The following is an 18,173-nucleotide window of genomic DNA, read 5'->3' on the forward strand; positions in this document are numbered from 1 at the left end:
TGCAGCACACATACATACCTGGCGTGTGTTAAACATTGTGTATGTAGTGTGTATTGTTGTTGATTTGTATTATATGCATGTGTGACTGTAGACCAAATAAATGATTTATCTATCTATCAGGACACGATGTAAGACGTTCCATCGTTTGGGAAACAGTGATACTCACACGGTGTCCTTGCTAAGCTGTTCTGTGGAGATCTTGAGCGGGTGGGAGTACACGGTGATGTTGGCAGTGGTATCTTCCGTCACAGTCCTCAATATGGCGGAGTTCAGAGCGTTCAGGTACATAGGCATGGCATGATGGCCCTTGTTGTTGTACCACGCGATCAGGTGCGTCTTATTGTTTTTCAGAGCAGCGCTGAAGCCGCCATATCTGAAATAAAAGGGGACATTAGATTTTTGACATGAGCCATGTCAGAGGCCTTTGGAAGTTCAATATGTTCCCCAAAAATAACATAAATGACGCTGTCGATATGTGACGTGATAATTTCCACTCATTACTCGGGTACTTACATAAAAAGCAATGCAATGGCAGAAGCGTTATGTAAAAGAATACGCCATCTTCTTCTTTGCGAGTCGATATTAAATTTTAAGCCATTGAGAAGCCCATCGCTGTTCCCAATGCCGTCTATATAGATTAAATGTCTCGAGACTATCGGTCGAAGCCCGCGATATTCGTCGCGCCGGGTGCGATAACGTATCCGTGCAGATCCCGTTGATGATTTAGTTATAAGGTCAAAGGGAGATTTAAGAAAGTGTGATGAATAGGCTCTTTGTATGCTGTTATGTTATTTATACAAAAGAGAGATAACAACATAATAAAAGTACCTCTTCTCGATATATTGATCGTGTGAAGCTACAAGCCACTGGTTGAGCTCGTTGACGGTGGGTACCACCATCAGCTGCGGAAGGTTGGGATGGTTGCTATCCTCGCACACTTGCTTCGTCGCCGTGCAGGTGCAGTTCGGAGTGTCCTTGGAAAAAAAAAATGTTAGCTGACCGGACAGATGTTGTCCTGTTCAAACATGGTCCTGGCCAAAAAAAGGCGAAATCGTTCGAATTTCGAATTATCGTTGTGAGTTTAGACAACGGCGCCACAGAAAAACAAAATTAGTTTTTTTTACATTTTTGCAGCGACTTTCTCTTTCATCATGGGCTTACAAACTTATATTAAAAATATACCTTAGATTAGATAATATTACCCTTGTATTCCAAGTTCTTGATTGCTTGTCTATCTGTAGGCTGTCAAGAATATGCTGAGCGAAGCCTGGATCGATATCCGAATATATAGATGGCTGCGATCTGTAGGAGTGAACAAATTTTGATGTCACACTATTTTATTAGTTTTCTCTCCCGTCGAAGTGAATGGATTTCTTGTACTTAGGACAGAGGCTGAACAAATAGATGACTCTTCTTCTATCGTGTGGGTTGTGAAGTGGATTACCAACCTCATCAACCCTGGTGTCAGGGTTACTATTGTAAAGTCCTTAGAAAAGGTTCAGTAAGATCTACTCTGAACCGGTGCGCGTGTATGAAAGGATTGATGAATATGTAGGAAGCAAGAGAAGTGTGTTACGTTCGAAGCAAATACATTTCGATAGTCTCTGCTTACCCCGGTGGAAAATAGGCGTGAGTTTATGTCTGTATGTATGTTATGTTACACTTACACAAGATACTCTGTAGTGTCCGGGTATAGGCTGGGAGTCAGTCTCAAGGACACTTCGTTGTCGGCCGGCGGGCGGATCATTGAGAAGCCCATCGCTGTCGCCACAAACAGGGAAGGCAGCACGATCAGGAGGAAGAGGAGCCATCTGAAATTGTTGTTTTATTCATCATCATCATATCATCCAAGCCCTGTCCGGCGACGGCGACTCCTAAATGTCTATCCCAGGTCGATGTTATGATAGGCTCTAATGTGGCTAGCAAAACCGAACTTCGATTTGAAGGTTCGGCCACATGGCGCACAGAATAACTGGCCAGCAGAATTAAACGTATAGTTGTAGGAGGGCTTGTGTCAAGTCTTCCGTATTTGGCGTTTTACGTCAAGATCTTCTAAACGCTTCTTTTCGTACAGTTCCACGTTTTTGTGGACAGTGTAACGCGGGAAACGAAAGCAGGGCGGGCAATACCTGCGTTACAAAGACGTGCTCAAACGCAACCTTGTGGCTTGTGATATTCCACCTGATAGTTGTTTTATTATATTGTTGTTGAGTATTCTGCCTGCAGCTTCCTTCAACCGGGTGAGAGTTTTCAACGCTCCCCTTTTGTCCGGCCAAGTAGTTAGTAGATAAATAAGTAACGTCCAAAAAAAAATTGTGACCGTACCTATTTCTGAGATAATGTGTGTATCTGGAATGTAGCAGGGCAAAGAACTGTTGGCAGGATGTGCCCCTCAGGGGACCGTCCGCCGGCACCAGCGGCGTGTGGTCACTGCGCACACTCGACGTTGATGCACTCTTCGATGGTAGATCTGGATCTATCCAATCATAATTAGTTTATATGAATATGAAGACCTCGGTGGCGCAGCGGTAAACGCGCTCGGTCTGCGATTGTTGAAGTTAAGCAACTTTCGCAAAGGCCGGTCATAGGATGGGTGACCACAAAAAACAGTTTTCATCTCGAGCTCCTCCGTGCTTCGGAAGACACGTTAAGCCGTTGGTCCCGGCTGCATTAGCAGTCGTTAATAACCATCAATCCGCACTGGGCCCGCGTGATGGTTTAAGGCCCGATCTCCCTAACCATCCATAGGGAAGGCCCGTGCCCCAGCAGTGGGGACGTTAATGGGCTGGTGACGATGATAGTATATACTGTCGATAATTCACATGTATGTTATTTTTTTGCGGAACCGATGTGAATGAAATTTGGTACCAACGGAGATAGTTTATTCTGAAAATCATTCCCTAAGAGCTTGGGGGTGGTTACGAAAAGGGGATGGCAGAAATATGCCGCGCGCGATAATCAAACTCAATAATAATGAATAATAATGTCAGTTACAATTACGACCGAAAGTGCTTCGCGCGCAGTTTTTAAATCGCCTTCAGTCTGCTAAATCGGAGAAGATTAATGATGATGATGTATCATACCATATTCGATAGCATTATGCTGCGGCGCGTCAGCCTGGTGGCAGATGTTGAAGAACACCTGCTCCAGGCTGCTGCAGTCCAGCACGTAGCTGCTGAACCCTAGCTGCTCCTGCCGATCCTCCAGAGTCGTGCAGACACGCAGGAAGCTGGAATCGATAGGCAAAATTTTATCGCTCACGAAAGTTCATATAATTTACAGAAATATCTAATACTAAGAAGTATTAGTATAGAATAGAATAGAATAGAAATAGTTTATTATGAAAGGACGCCAAACACAAAAAGAAAGACAACAATATCATATCTTATTTCCACTAAAACAATTACAAAAAAGCAAGAAGGATGTTAGTCGAAATGATCATAAGGTGGTGGTGGACGTCCTGAGATAAAAGGGCCTCACTCAGCTAGTACTCAATATTCTAGATAGATGGCGCCAAAGGATAGATTCACAAAGTGATTTCGACAATGACCCTATTGGGAATCGAACCCGGACCTCCCTCGTTTGGCTCCTGATCGTGAGCCAAACGCTCTAACCACCAGACGACTTGTTTTGGAGAATAACCATGATAAATAGCCATGAGGAAGTAAGAAGGGTAACTGCACTCACTCATTGTTGAGTCCGTTGGCATCAAAGAACGGCAGCGTGATCTCAACGTCCCGGCCGGTGACGTCGACGAGCGCCGCGTTGGTTACGTCACCGCGCACCACGGCCAGCAGCTGCTTGCTCTTCTCCTCGATGCAAGTGTCGTGCTCCACCCACGTCGAGCACTGCTCATACGTCACGGATAACTTGTAACCGTTGCCTAGACTACGCTTTATCTCTATCGGTGAGCCCGTCGTGTGGACTTGACCCTGGAATAAATTTCACTTTAGCATAACATAAGATCGACGTCCAGTTAGACAAGGACGTCCAGGAACTTGCGAAGGATCAAAAAATCTGGAAAGAGCTCCACTGGTACGAGCCTAGCTCTTAAATTTTGAATGAAACCCTCAATTGTGGTAGTCAAGAGGTACATCCATCGCAAGATTAACTAAGTACCCACAGCTCACCGAGCTTTCTGCTAGACCAACGTGATAGGTGGTGAGCCGTATCGCCGTCTATATTGGTCAAGCCAACTGTGTTAGTATAAACTGCATTTATCAGAAAACAGGGGGGTTAAAATAGCCACATCGAAGCAATACATATAAGAGAACAATATTGCTATTTGACATTTGTTTGCGTTGCGCACTTACTTTTATATGCGCAAATGTCAAATTACAATATTGCTTTCTTAGATGAATTGCTTCGATGTGGCCATTTTAAAGATATCAGATATCAGATTTAGATTTACTGCAGATATCTATTAAAGCATTATCCATTCTACACCGACTAAAACGTGGGTCTTAAATTACATAAACTGCCTATATACGTCCCACTGCTGGGCACTGGCCTCCCCTCAATCAACCGGAGGGGGTATGGACCATACTCCACCACGCTGCTCCACTGCGGGTTGGTGGAGGTGTTTTTACGGCTAATAGCCGGGACCAACGGCTTAACGTGCCCTCCGAAGCACGGAATCATCTTACTTTTTCGGACAATCAGGTGATTCAAGCCTGAAAAGTCCTTACCAAACAAAGGACTGTCTCACAAAGTGATTACTACAATGTCCCCATCGGGAATCGAACCCGGACCTCCAGATCGTGAGCCTAACGCTCTAACCACTAGACCACAAAGGCGGGTCTTAAATTAATGATGATGATCTAGTAAAGAATGAGAATTCATTTTTCGGCAAGGTAGTGACGATAATACCAAGCTTATTTTGGGTTAAATTGTACAGCCAACACAGAAAAGTTCAACTCTACCCAGCCCATTAAAAACCATGGGCGTGAGTTTATATAAGTATGTATGGAAGAACCATACCTTATGCATGATGACAATCTGGTCACTGAGTAGTTCGGCTTCGTCCAAGTGATGTGTGGTCAGTAAAATCGTGCGATCTTCCCGAAGCTTCACAATCATTGACCAGATGTCCCTGAAAGAAATCGCAGAGCCATCATCATCATTATCATCATCACCAGCCCATTAACGTCCCCGCTGCTGGGGCACGGGCTATCCCTATGGATGTATATGGAGATCTGGCTTTAAACCACCACGTGGGCCCAGTGCGGATTGATGGTTATTAACGACTGCTAATGCAGCCGGGACCAACGGATTAACGTGCCTTCCGAAGCACGAAGGAGCTCGAGATCAAAACTATTTTTTTTGTGGTCACCCATCCTATGACCGGCCTTTGCGAAAGTTGCTTAACTTCAACAATCGCAGACCGAGCTCCTCAATAATACAATAAAATGTATTAAAAATACAAAAAAAGTAAAAAAGAAAACAGGATGCTTGTTAGTATTCATCCTAAATTCATTCTTTTCTTCATTCTCAGTCTGTTCGGCCAACCTCCGCAGCGTCAATACGTGTGATGTGTTTTGTGACTATTTTCTATCAATTTATTAAATAACAAGTGCTTACAAAAGTGACTTTTTGTTTATAACGCCGCGCTGCATTAGAACATTTAAAAAAAAACCAAAATTGTGAACAATGCTGTCAAGGGAAGCATTGGCAGGGTTGCTGAGGGTGGTCATCCAGCTCACAACCCTCTCGATAGAAGAGGAAAGTATATGTAAGTAGTGTCTTTCCATGGTAATACCCATGCGGGTATGAGTAACAAATAACAACTACACATTGGTACATTGTTTTAAGTTTACGCGGTTATTATCATAATTAAAGCACCATTAAACGCCCAGCCCATTTAAACGCGGTAAGAACCCGTTATTATGTGCTTTAATTACACATTGGTACTTTGGTTACGCACAGCACGCAACGTTGACAACACGTCCGTCCCGCGTGAGCGTTGAGTTAATACTGAACTGACAGCGCTACCCCCACCACTTACTCAGCATACATTTATTGTCAATACGATTACGCATACACTACAGTATTAAAGAGTCTTGATTAAAGTAATACGCCTATGACCTACGAATAAATAATAAGTCCCTATGACTGATATAATATCAAGGCTATAATTATTTGAATTGCAGCTTACACAGTGTGCAGGTCACAATGTTCTCATAAAATGGCCATATCAACGATATTGCTTTTTGACATTTGTTTGCATTGCGCACTTACTTTTAAGTATAATGCGCAAATGTCAAATTGCAATATTGCTTTGTTAGATGAAGTGCTTCGATGTGGCCTTTTTAACCTTTATGCTTTTTGTAATTGGTATTTTGTTTGTTTCTTTTACACTTTTGCTTTTTGTTGTCAGACAATATATTTTTTCTCTTCTTGTCAGCTGCTTGGGTTTTGTTTCTCCAATTTCATCTAAAGCTATCGAAAGCTCAACGTTTTTACATAGGTTATATGCTTCGAATTAAATTCGCTGTCACGCGCGAAGTATTGGCCACCATTGAAGCTCCAAAGACTCACCTCCTAGCAGCAGGGTCAACCCCAGCAGTGGGCTCATCCAGCGACACGAGGTGAGGCTTCGCAACAAAGGCCAGCGCTACACACAGCCGCCTCCGCGTCCCTCCAGATAGACGGCACACTGGCTCGTGCGCCACCGGTCCGAGTGATAACACTTGGAGCATGCTGAAAAAAATATGCCCATTACATTTTGGGTCAAGTCTAAACATATTGATCCCGGTTACTACTTACTAATGTAAGTAGATAGAAAAGAATCGATCGACCTAATATCGACCGATACGTCACTATGCTAATGAACGTCACAACACTACTTACCTTACGTATTTTGACAGATCGGATTCTTATCGCGCATTTGAGACGATTGTAAAATGCTATGTATTGAAATATAATCATTAATTGTATTTAACTGGTCGTTCTGTTTATACGTAGTTGTTACTGTATAAGTAATGTCAGGGGCCTTTAACGACTCAATAATAAGGCCGACACCATGGTTGATGAGGTTGAGAATCCATCTCACAACTCACACGAAAGTTACCTATGCATAGAGGCACCCTGTGATGCGCCAAAATGCAACTTACTTGTCAACTTCATCCTGGAGCATCTCAAGTGGTAGTCCAGACTTCAGTTGAGCATACAAAGCCACATGTTCAGCAGCTGTCAGGCTATCAAACAACACGTCTCGTTGTGGACACACTCCAGCACGCGTGCCCGCCGACTGCTCTGAACGGACTATCACGTGGCCACGACTTGGTTTCGTCATGCCCGTTAGGATGTTGCTGAAAAAAAGATATTTTAATTTTTTGTCGACAAGCTGCAAGATACGTTAAATGACTCGTTGGTGCCAGTTCGATACCGGGAATCGAACCAGGACTTCCCGTTTGAGAAACATCCTCTCATGTGTCACTTAGGACCACAGTAAGTTACTTTCGCTTATATCGTTCGTAGGTGTTGATGTGACAGGAACTCCTAGGTTATCATTATACATTATGGAAGGGTACATAGAAGCAGAAGACCTAGCAAGTTGAAGACCAAAATGTCGTGTTTTATAGGATTCCGTACAAAGAACTATTATACTTTCGCCATGTTCGTCTGTTTGTGCAACGGTGCCCTTAAAATAAGAGAGTCATGTCCGATTCGTGTACGAATCAGCCAGTCTATTGCGGTTCTGGTGTTAGGTACTTTAGTACGGATACCAGAGGAATCCAACCTTGTCTTTGAGGAGTTCGGGAATTCGCAAAACAAACTTTGAGAAAGGTTTTGTGTCACTTACATAAGCGTAGTTTTCCCTGCGCCATTGTGCCCAAGAAGGGTTGTGACCTGTCCTTTGTGCAGCTCTATGGAGACGTTGTCCAGGGCTAGCTTCTGCCTTTTTCCTGCTCCGTATATCTTGCTCACGTTAACGATGCTCACGCCCGCCTTCTCTCCGGAAGTCGCGCAGTTGGTTATGCTGCTTTGAAGAGTTTTGGGGCCTAGGGAAAGATATAAGGATTGGTGTTTTGAAGTGAATCAAAACTTCCCTTCATGTGAGGGGGTTACTGTTATAGTTTCATATGTTAATTTAGTTGCTGATGACCGCTTTTACGGCCTCCATAGGCCAGTGGTTGAGCGTTGGTTGGGATCACGATCCGGAGGTCCCGGGTTCAGATTCTGGTGAGGACATATCACAAGGTTCACATTGCGATCCCTAGTTTGGTTAGGACGTTACAGGCTGATCACCCGATTGTTCGAATGTGAGATGGTCCGTGGTATTCCGAAGGGATGTTAAGCTGTTGGTCCCGGTTACTGATGCTGATGTAAGTATATGTCGTTAGCTAAGCAATGTTAGGGGCCTTTGGCGGTTCAGTAATAACCGCTTTTAACGATTCTCGATATTTGCTAAAATTAACAGCCATCAATCATCCGTCCCTTTCATTTTCAGCGGATAAGAAAGTGACAGGTATAACTAACAATTAGATGATGTGACATAGATGCTAATTCCTATAGAATTAGCATCTATGTCTGACTTTTACCAATTATGCTTTCTGGTTGATTTTATATACCTAGCTTTAAACCTCGTGGTTGAAACTTTCGTTGCTTATCGCTATCGGCCCGCTCGGGACCGCTTCCCTCAAACAATCCTCTCACTCCTCTCAGATAACACCCTGAGCCGAGGTTTGTTGTCTGGGGCTCTAAGGCCTAGGGTAAGGTGGTGCAGGAGTGCGCACTTAAAGTTCAATTAGTTCTAAAAATAAAACAAAAGCAATTAGGAAAATCAACTCTATTAAATATTATACAGTAACTAATAGACTATTATTTGGAATATATTATTTTCATCTATAATAATTATCTTTGGACGTATTTCAATTAAATCACAAAATGAGATTTGCGCACTCTTACACTCAGGTGTGTGTAAGAGTGCGCTATGAGACGGATAAGAGTGCGCAGTTTATTTGTCCACGCAAAAGGCACATATGTAAGCTCCTACGCCTGTATACGCTGTACATTTTTCATGCCACCAGTTTTTGCATCCGGAGCACTCAATACAGTCTTCATCAATAGGTTTTTTATATATTACGTCGCACCCTCCACATTTCCACTTTTTTATTTTGGGAGCATTCTTAGGCTTTTTAGGCGTCTTAAAATCTAATCGAGGCTTTTTTGGTTTTTTGTTCTACTTCTATCGGAAATGTAAGAGCATATCTTCCTGATTTGGTTGCAATTGAAGTTCTGAGCAACCTCTTTCTTAAAGTAGATACCGCAATTCCAAGAGATTTAGCAACCGATCTCTTACTTCACCTCCATTGACGCATTTACGAGCTTCTTCTTTCTAATAACGAAAGTGGACAATTTTGTCGGTCAGTTTTCCTTTATCTTCTGGTAATGCTGCAAGTCAATAAAAATTGCATAAAAATTAGAAATCACTAAAATATCCACCGTAGTGTAAGAGTACGCACGCGCCATCTTACACACCCTCGTAGTGCGCACTCTTACATTTTTTCTCAAATCGCAGTAATGACTTTACTAGCACCATCTCTGCGCAGCGATTATAATTATTTCTTTCGAGCGGCAAGTTGACAGGTTAGGTTGTTTAATAATTGTAATCAAATACTTGTAATGGGTTGTTTTTTGAAACAATCACACATTGAAATAGTTGATATTTAACATAAAAAGCATTAAAAAACTTCGAGCTTACCTGAGAGACACAGTTTTTACTCAATCGCGATTATTTTTGGGGAGTGTAAACCAGCATAGTAGGTGTTCAAAACATGATTGAAATTAGCAGCAAATATCTTTCAGTTTTTGCACAGAGCCATATGCGCACTCTTATCGCCTGCGCACTCTTGCACCACCTTACCCTACTTTTAATACCCTGGGGCTCTCAATACCAAATAATATTTTGAATTTGTCAGAAAATAAATTTCATGTGAAGCTTACTTTATGTAAAAAAGCTTATTATAAGATTAATGGTTACATAATAAAAATGTCTCGTATTAACTGTGTTCCTCTAGTTATTAAATAACTTGTAATGTACCCTCATTGATTTAAAACATGTCTTGCTGTTGCAGATTCTTGTCATTTCTTTCCCTCGACCATAACACCTTGCGAAATGACGTACTTAAATTCAAAAATGTTACATTGACCATCAACAAGTTTATCCATGATAATTACGTTTAATAAATGATTCTGATTTCCTGTTCCGTACTCACCAAAGAACCTATCAAGCAGCCACCCCACAATCAGATAGACTACAGCATCCACCACCGCCATGGCTGTAGCGGCCCCGATACTGAGGTCCCCTGCATCCGCGCGCCACACATCGCTCCACGCTGCGCCCGCGCCGCGCGCTTCCGCTCGCGTTATGTTCAGGAACGCGTAGCAGATCGATGTTGACATTGACAGGCACTGGAAGGGGTGTTTATCTTTAATGTTTAAGTTACTTTACAAAGATAAAGTATCTCCTAAATAAAGGTCTCAAAGCTCAGGAATTGGGTGGCATACCTATTTGCACGAAACAGTTGTCCATAATATAGAGTTGATGTTATTTGTACACCTCTGCCTACCCCTTTGGTGGTACAGTTAATCGCAGCCCAGCAGGTGGGTATACTTACCACAATAAGTTTGAGAGCACTGGACAACACAGCTTCCAGCGATAGGATGAGCACGAACGGCATGAAGCTGATCAGGTACGCAATGGCCGAGCATACTGCTGCCAGACTCGCCGAGCTGAACAGCTTCGACATCATGTAGCTAATAAATAATAATAATTTATTTATTTATTTCGGAAAACAAAGAGTTCCATTGGTGTTAGTAGCACTTAAAGTAGGTTAGTAAACTTAAGCTAAATACAAAACAAGTAGGATGTATAATGCGCCTATTGCCACGCGCACGGGATGCCACACAAGCGGACAGTCTGGACTGTGGGCGACACTCCGCAGGATGCTGCTGCCATTGGCGCGCACGCGCCCCAACAAGGACGCACATCGCTTGCGCAGGATCGCCGGGAAGCCATCCACACATATTTATTTATTTATTAGCGCGCGGACTATTTGTCCCGCTTGCACTTAAGCGGTAAGGCGGAACACGGTAAGAATATTTTTTTTGTTTGGAATGCCCGGAGTACGTCTGTGTGCCAGTCTCAAACTATCTCCTTACCAAATTTTATCTAAATTGGTTCAGTGGTTTAAGTGTGAAAAGGTAACAGACATACAGAGTTATTAGGTATCGCATATTAGCGAGGACTACCTGTACGTAAATGTCAATTAAAAGCGTCCCCCAACCCGCACGCACTGGAGCAGCGTGGTGCTTTAGCCTCTAGCAGTGGTTATGTTATGGTACGTACCAAAAAGAAAGTACAGAGATCCCAAAAACAACCAGCAGCGCGAACACGAGCGTGGGGTCGGTGTGTGGGAGGATCCCACCAGCGTACAACACGATGGTGATGCAGGCGATAGTCACCAGCATTTCTGCAAGCGACGACAGGAACCACGACAAAGTGTGGTTGGTCAGGTCTACGCCCATTACTGACATGAGCTGGAAGAAAACGTAAAATAACAGTTAGTTTAGTACACCGTCGTTCAATCAGAGACAGCTCAGGTACTCTCAGGTATGTTGCAGGAACATTCCTTCCGTATGTCGTATTTCCAACAGTACACCAGCCATTCTGACCCACACAAGTAGTTAATGCCATTTGCGGCAAATCTATAGTAAATCACCTCGTTTTATACGGACACTTCACATTGACGTCATCGTACACGCGCGTGTTTATGGAACTTCCATCGCTGCTTTTTGCTTCTCAAGTAAGTACCTACCTGAAAGTTTTAACTATTGTCATACCTCTGACACTTCATAGAAAATACCTCGTTTTACACAGACACTACACATTGACTTTATCGTACACGCGCGTCTGTGTGTGACATCTGACGCGAATTGAAGACTAAAGTAAGACCGAGGGAGGTGAGGTAAGCCTAGCTCAGCCGCTGGCGGGGAGCGGAGACTTGCCGTTCTATACTTATTCTATGGTCACGTAAAAAAAGATACTTACCATAGTGTTGCCACTTTCTTTATCAGCCACTATGAACCGGACGGTGGACGCGACGGTGAACAGCAGCGAGAAGAAGAATGCCACCATCAGCGCCTGGGACTCGTACAGGGACGTTTGGAAGCTGAAAACAAATTGTTGAAAAAGTCACTGTGGTCCAGTCGTTAACTGGCTTGCTTCTCAGACCCCCGGTACTGGACTTGCACCAATGAGTTACTAATCTTAAGTGCAGTTTTCACTAACACACTTGTTCTTACCGGCACAGTTTTTACCGCATATCACGTTGGTCTATCAGAAATCTCGGTGGGTGTGGGTACTCAGTACTCCGTGAGTTTATGTTATGTTGATCTTCGTCAGACATCGTACATCTTTTCCAGATAATTTATACAGTGTCTAGGGAGGTTTTGGATCTTAAAACCACAGGAAGGACAAGGCAGTTATCAGGGCAGGTATCAGGGTAAAGGTGAAGGTATCTCCAATCACATACACTGAGCTTTCTGTTACGCCAACGTGCTATATAGGTGCTGGTGAGCCGTATTGCTGGTGTCAGGGTTATCATTGTATTTTTTTTATTTATTTATTTTCTTATAAAAACAATGTTACAAACATTGGAATACAGACATCGGTAAACCTGCAAAAGTTTGTCTCGATGCCTGTATTGAACCACCAAAGGCGCCTGACATGGCTTACGTAACGAACGTGTACTTACGCCAGTAAGAAGTAACCGGGACCAACGGCTTAACGTCCTTCCGAATCCGAAGCACGGTTCATCTTGCTTTCGAATAATGTGATCATAAGCCTGCAATGTACTATCCTAATGATCACCTAGTGATTTCTTGTTGGTGACGGTTGGTAAGGTAGGTCAATGACTTCTCACACCAGTTATAAATCTTCTCATCATATCTAGCCTATTCGATCGCACTGCTGGGCAAAAGCCAATCCCCCGATAAGCATTGAGGTGGTCACACCATCTTTTACACGGTCTACCTCGACTTCTACGCCCGCCTTGAGTTGTCCAGTGGGTAACGACTCGTGCAACAACAGATGAAGAAATTAATTCAAACTTACAAGTCCCTCCTATAGCACGGATAAGGTTCCTGTTGCGTATAGACATTCCACTTATCTTCCGTTTTTATCTCCCGCTTCTGCCTGGTATTGTTAGAGCGAGATAGCTGTATGATCGCGCTGTCTACAAGATCCTGAATCTGGATGAAGCCGCGGAAGTAACGCATATGCTCGATGAATGAGGATTCCGGTCCTGGTATCCATAGGCTGAAATAAAGAAAAGAAAAAACTATAAAATCTTTTAATGCTGGTTTGAATGCTGAAGTGGGAGCGAATGAAAAACTTACAACGCGTTCAGCTGTTTATCTTTTATTATAAAAGCAACTCTTTATTAAATACTACGGCTGGGCAGCTATCACGTTGGTTGAAGGTGTCGGTACTTAGGTTCATCTTGCGACTACAAAAAATATAGATGGCGCTGGTCAAAGTTGCTTTCATTTAACCTTCTAATTTCATGGATATCAGACATCTTTTATCTTCGTTTTTGGGCAAGTATAAATGATGACTCTTGTAAGTAGTCCCAGGCACAACACATCTTCCACCCATTATTATTCTGATTTGGATAAATCGTCGTGAGCTTATGATACGTTTGCTTATTAAATACTTACTAATTCTTCATTCTAGCTGTAGTGGGTGCGTTTTCTATGTCCATTCGTATTTTATATTCTACATTCTTCAGGTTGTTGTTTCTGTCACTGTTGAGGAAGACCAGCCCTGAAAAACAAAAAAAGTCGTACAACACATAGAAAAGACAATCCTTAAATAATTATTATAAGGATTTTTTCTTATTTTTGACTTTTTCTATTTACGGTGCAATAGCTTCCCGGTAAGTAGTGAAATTTGCATACATTGTATTTTAACGACCATTTATTTAAAATAGCTTTGCTGATGGGAAGTTGGTACCAGCTTACGTACGTAGTTAATGCCTAACTGTAGACTTATCGGGTATTCAGGTAAGAGTTATAAAAGGACAAGAAAGAAAAAGAGAAAATAATAATAAAAAAGAAGCAGAAAAATAAATAAAACATATGGAAGAGTGAATAGAGAGAGGGAGTGTGTGAGTGGATATATTAGAGTGCGTGCATCCGAGCGCGTGTGCGTGCGTGCATGCGTGAGTGTGTGTGTGCGTGCGTGTGTGCGTGCATCCGTGCGTGTGTGCGTGCTTGCATGCGTGCGTGTGTGTGTGTGCCAGAAAGCAGAAGGGCGAGGTGTTTATTCTACGGTATTACCTGCTGAGAACTCGTTGACCCTGCTGAGCGTGACAGCCTCGTGAGTGAGCTGGTACTCATCAGGCACGGCCCGGAACCGGTTCAGGTTGATGCACTGCAGCAGGGACGAGCCTTTCTGTAGGAGGCTGCCAATACCCTGGATAAGAGATTCTGAATTGTACCTACTTCAGATAGAAACTGATCGTTGCAACCAAGTTTGGAGAACTCGTAACTTTCTCCTAATATAATTCCTGTACACACCACCTAATTTTATTTCAAGTTATACCTGTCGTTTTCTTACACATTGTTTTAAGTTTACGCGGTTATTATCATAATTAAAACACATAATAACGGGTTCTTACCGCGTTTAAATGGGGATATGAGACTCTCTCCTGTCGTTTTCTTATTCGCCGAAAAGGAAAGGGACGGGTAATCGACATGCATAACACTTTGGAACACACGTCAATTTTAAGCAGAAATTTAATAAACTCTGCCAAAATTGTATATTGCCCAATAACCCGACAGAATTGACAGCACAGTTGGAATAGGCAGAGATCACAGAATTCCACTTACTACGATCTTGACACACCACTTTAGCTTCTTCCACTCTCATCAAACACTGTATACTTACATGCTTGAACAATAAATTCTAGAACCCAACGCAAACGCACTCCAACTACTGGGATTCACAAGAAACACAGCGTTGTATCAAATGTACCAGAAAGTTCCGGATCTAATGGGTGTACTGTTAAACTCATATTGGGACCACGGATTTATGAGTCAGGTAGGATATTTGTCTTTGCCTGCGATACTTTCTGTTCAGTTGCTTAATCATAAGATTCCAATTCCAATTACTATGATCCATCACCTTCGCCTCTTCCACTTCCATCAAAGACTTGGTGCACGTTCGCCGGTTTAGAGTACACTTGACCTGGCGTTACTTTAAAACATCCTGGATCAGATCGCGATATACTTAATTCTTTATGCTTTTAATGTATCGTGATAATGTTCTTATGTAAGATCTTGGTGCTTCTTTAAAAAAACTTACCTGCAAGTCTCCAAACTCGCCAAAGAGTCCGTCAACATCAACATTGGGCACCTCGCCGTCCCCAATGATCATAGTCTTCAGGTCACTGAAGCTCGGCGACGAGATAAGTCTCTGCAGCGCCGCAATACCCTCGCGATGGAGAGACAGGTCGTCCAGAGAAGAGAAGGATTTGGCGAAGGAATGGACCAGACTGGTGAGTTTTATCATGTGGGAGAATGTAGAGTTTGCCTGAAAGAGAAGATTTCGCTTGGTAAGGAAGCACACCAGTTACTCCTTACAAAAATCTTATTCTTACCGTGTGACGCCTAACGGCTTACGGCCATTTAAGACTAAAGTAAGACCCAGAAGGGGTGAGGTCAGCCAGCACCCTAAATTGGTGCGGAGCGGAGGGTTACGGTTCCATAGTAGTATTATTTATTCTTTATTCTATGGTCGAAGTAAAATTTTATAGCTAAATAGCAGGCAATATCAGATGATTGAAAATCAAAAGCATTTTCCTTTTTGATAGATTTGGGAAGTTGGGAAAAATTATCCTGCCATTGTAGTTATGGAAGCTAAAGTGATTTAAGCCACAGCTTAGAGACCCCCCACACTAGCGTCTTTCGAGCGTCGTCGTCGTGCCAGCGTCCGCGGAACGTCCACGCGACGTCGACGCCGCGGCGACGCGACGCCAGCGCTGACCGGCGGCCGAACGCCCAACGTGCGCTGCGCTAGCGTCGCGTAACCGCGGCTCCTGTCGCGTACAATCAGTGTGAAAATGGATTCCGACGAAGAAACACTGCTGTTGATATTACTGATCCAAAAATTACGCAAACGAAAAAGGAAACATCGTCGTCAACATTGGGAACATCCTCTGTGTAGTGCTAGAGTTCAGGAAAGCGATTATTTCGTATTGTATTGTCAACATATAAAAAATAATAAAAAACACTTTTATGATTATTTACGGATGCCAAAACGAATATTTGACGAACTATTACAATTGATACAGAACGATATAAAATATCAAGATACCCATTTGAGGATTTCTGCGTCACCTGAAGAGAGGCTTATTATTACATTGAGGTAAGTAAAAACGCAATCTTTAAATCACGAAAAAAAAATTGTTTTTATTTAGAAAACTTACAAGAAACTAAATCACAGATTGATTAATAGAATTACAAATCAAAATACAAATCAAATCAAATAGAATTACAAATCAAATCAATTGCGTTGTGCATTGTACTTGTTCGCAAAAAACGTTGAACTGACGCCGCGGCTACGCGACGCCAGCGCGGCGCACGCTCGGCGTTCGGCAGCCGGCCAGCGCTGGCGTCGCGTCGCCGCGGCGTCGACGTCGCGTGGACGTTCCGCGGACGCTGGCACGACGACGACGCTCGAAAGACGCTAGTGTGGGGGGTCTCTTATATTATTAACGAGAATAGATTTTTTGTAAGTATTAAATAATTTAGACCTTACCTTTTGTATGATCCTCTCGACGGTAGGATTTATCGGCGTATAAAGGATCTTCCCCATGATCAACGGTTTCACGAACGACCACACAATCTTACCGCCGTTCATGTGGATGATGTCTTTGTAGAGGTTGCGACAGAAATCCGCTGTAAAGGAAATTGGGATATTTTGCAGTTAAATGTATGTTATTTAAATTAGGTATTACCTATCACCATGCGGTTTACCGGTAGTCGTTCCACGTTGCACGATTTACGCGCGACATAATACATAAACCAGCCCTCGCGCCACGGCAACCGACCTTAAAAAGGCGGCAAGCAAATTATATCGAGGGCTTCGACCAAGAGGCGTCCGACATCCATCTACGTAGATAGAATTCGTTACGCCTATTGGTTGGAGCTGTCGATATAATATCCATCGTGCGTGGCGCGGTTGTCGACTCGCGTGCGATATTCGGTTTTAGTGACTTGTGGTACAAAGATTACGGACGTGGATTGTGCCTGATTTTATCTACGTATTTATCTGTTCATCAGGTAAATAAACACTATATCGCACACACATTCACAGGCACAAGGAAAAAAGTGAGCAAAGGCGGCCTTATCGCTTTAAGCGATCTCTTTCAGATAACCTTCCATAGATCATTGTAATATACACATAGGTATACTGACTGCAGTGTAGCGTGCAAATAGATGTGTCAGATCTTACTAGGCAGAACATCAAGTTGCTCCTGGTCCGGTTGATCGGAGTAGTCTTTGCTCTCGGCGATGGCTTTGTAGAATCGGGGCTGGTCTGTCTGGAAGGGCTTCCCACACATCATGCGACCCACGTTTGACAGGAACTCTGGTGCTGAAATAAAGGTTACAAGTATATTTCCACGTTTCTCTGAGCCTGAATTGTTTAATTGATTAATGTGGAGGAAGTAACAGAAGTGTGTCAGGATCGAAGCAAATGGGATTCCACAGTCTCTGCTTACCCCGGTGAGAAATAGGCATGAGCATGCGTTAAGTCACTGTGGTCCTACAGTACACTGGTTTACTTCTCAAATGGGGAGCGCCGGTTCAACCACGACCACGGAGACAATGTCGTTAAAACACCAATTTCTTGGGCATATGGGTTTTCCATCATACTTACATCCTAAAAGTCCTCCAACAGAATTGGAGCCCCTGAGGCTCTGCACGAGTGGCTCTTCAGCTATGGTTTCACCCAGATCCCCCACACTATCCCGGACTATCGGCAACAGCGCTGCCATCTGTGGATACTTCTCCAGAACTGCCGCCCCTTCCGACTGCGTCAGGTTGGCTGCTGAGTACAGGAGTGGCAGAAGCGTACTGGTTACCTGTGAAGTAATCAAATA

General features: G+C 43.2%; 2 protein-coding genes across 2 annotated transcripts in view; one reads left to right on the top strand and one right to left on the bottom strand.

Annotated features, from left to right (window-relative positions):
• LOC126375566 (uncharacterized) overlaps window positions 1-18,173 on the top strand; it is a 218,990-nt gene that overhangs the window by 157,939 nt on the left and 42,878 nt on the right. The window lies entirely within an intron of this gene.
• Window positions 1-18,173, bottom strand: part of LOC126375439 (uncharacterized) — a 119,459-nt gene that overhangs the window by 15,001 nt on the left and 86,285 nt on the right. Inside the window, exons 35-56 of the mRNA XM_050022355.1 lie at window positions 17,951-18,155; window positions 17,525-17,665; window positions 16,829-16,968; window positions 15,374-15,601; window positions 14,347-14,482; window positions 13,726-13,831; window positions 13,121-13,324; window positions 12,056-12,176; window positions 11,354-11,544; window positions 10,623-10,761; window positions 10,221-10,416; window positions 7,805-8,003; window positions 7,113-7,310; window positions 6,538-6,699; window positions 4,981-5,092; window positions 3,688-3,932; window positions 3,084-3,229; window positions 2,326-2,476; window positions 1,668-1,811; window positions 1,203-1,302; window positions 829-974; window positions 167-373 (exon numbers count right to left, since the gene is read on the bottom strand). Coding sequence (XP_049878312.1) covers window positions 167-373; window positions 829-974; window positions 1,203-1,302; window positions 1,668-1,811; window positions 2,326-2,476; window positions 3,084-3,229; window positions 3,688-3,932; window positions 4,981-5,092; window positions 6,538-6,699; window positions 7,113-7,310; window positions 7,805-8,003; window positions 10,221-10,416; window positions 10,623-10,761; window positions 11,354-11,544; window positions 12,056-12,176; window positions 13,121-13,324; window positions 13,726-13,831; window positions 14,347-14,482; window positions 15,374-15,601; window positions 16,829-16,968; window positions 17,525-17,665; window positions 17,951-18,155 — 3,617 coding nt within the window. The remainder of the gene's footprint in view (window positions 1-166; window positions 374-828; window positions 975-1,202; window positions 1,303-1,667; window positions 1,812-2,325; window positions 2,477-3,083; window positions 3,230-3,687; window positions 3,933-4,980; window positions 5,093-6,537; window positions 6,700-7,112; window positions 7,311-7,804; window positions 8,004-10,220; window positions 10,417-10,622; window positions 10,762-11,353; window positions 11,545-12,055; window positions 12,177-13,120; window positions 13,325-13,725; window positions 13,832-14,346; window positions 14,483-15,373; window positions 15,602-16,828; window positions 16,969-17,524; window positions 17,666-17,950; window positions 18,156-18,173) is intronic.

Source organism: Pectinophora gossypiella, chromosome 19, assembly GCF_024362695.1.
Source record: "Pectinophora gossypiella chromosome 19, ilPecGoss1.1, whole genome shotgun sequence".
Classification (NCBI taxonomy): Eukaryota; Metazoa; Arthropoda; class Insecta; order Lepidoptera; family Gelechiidae; genus Pectinophora; species Pectinophora gossypiella.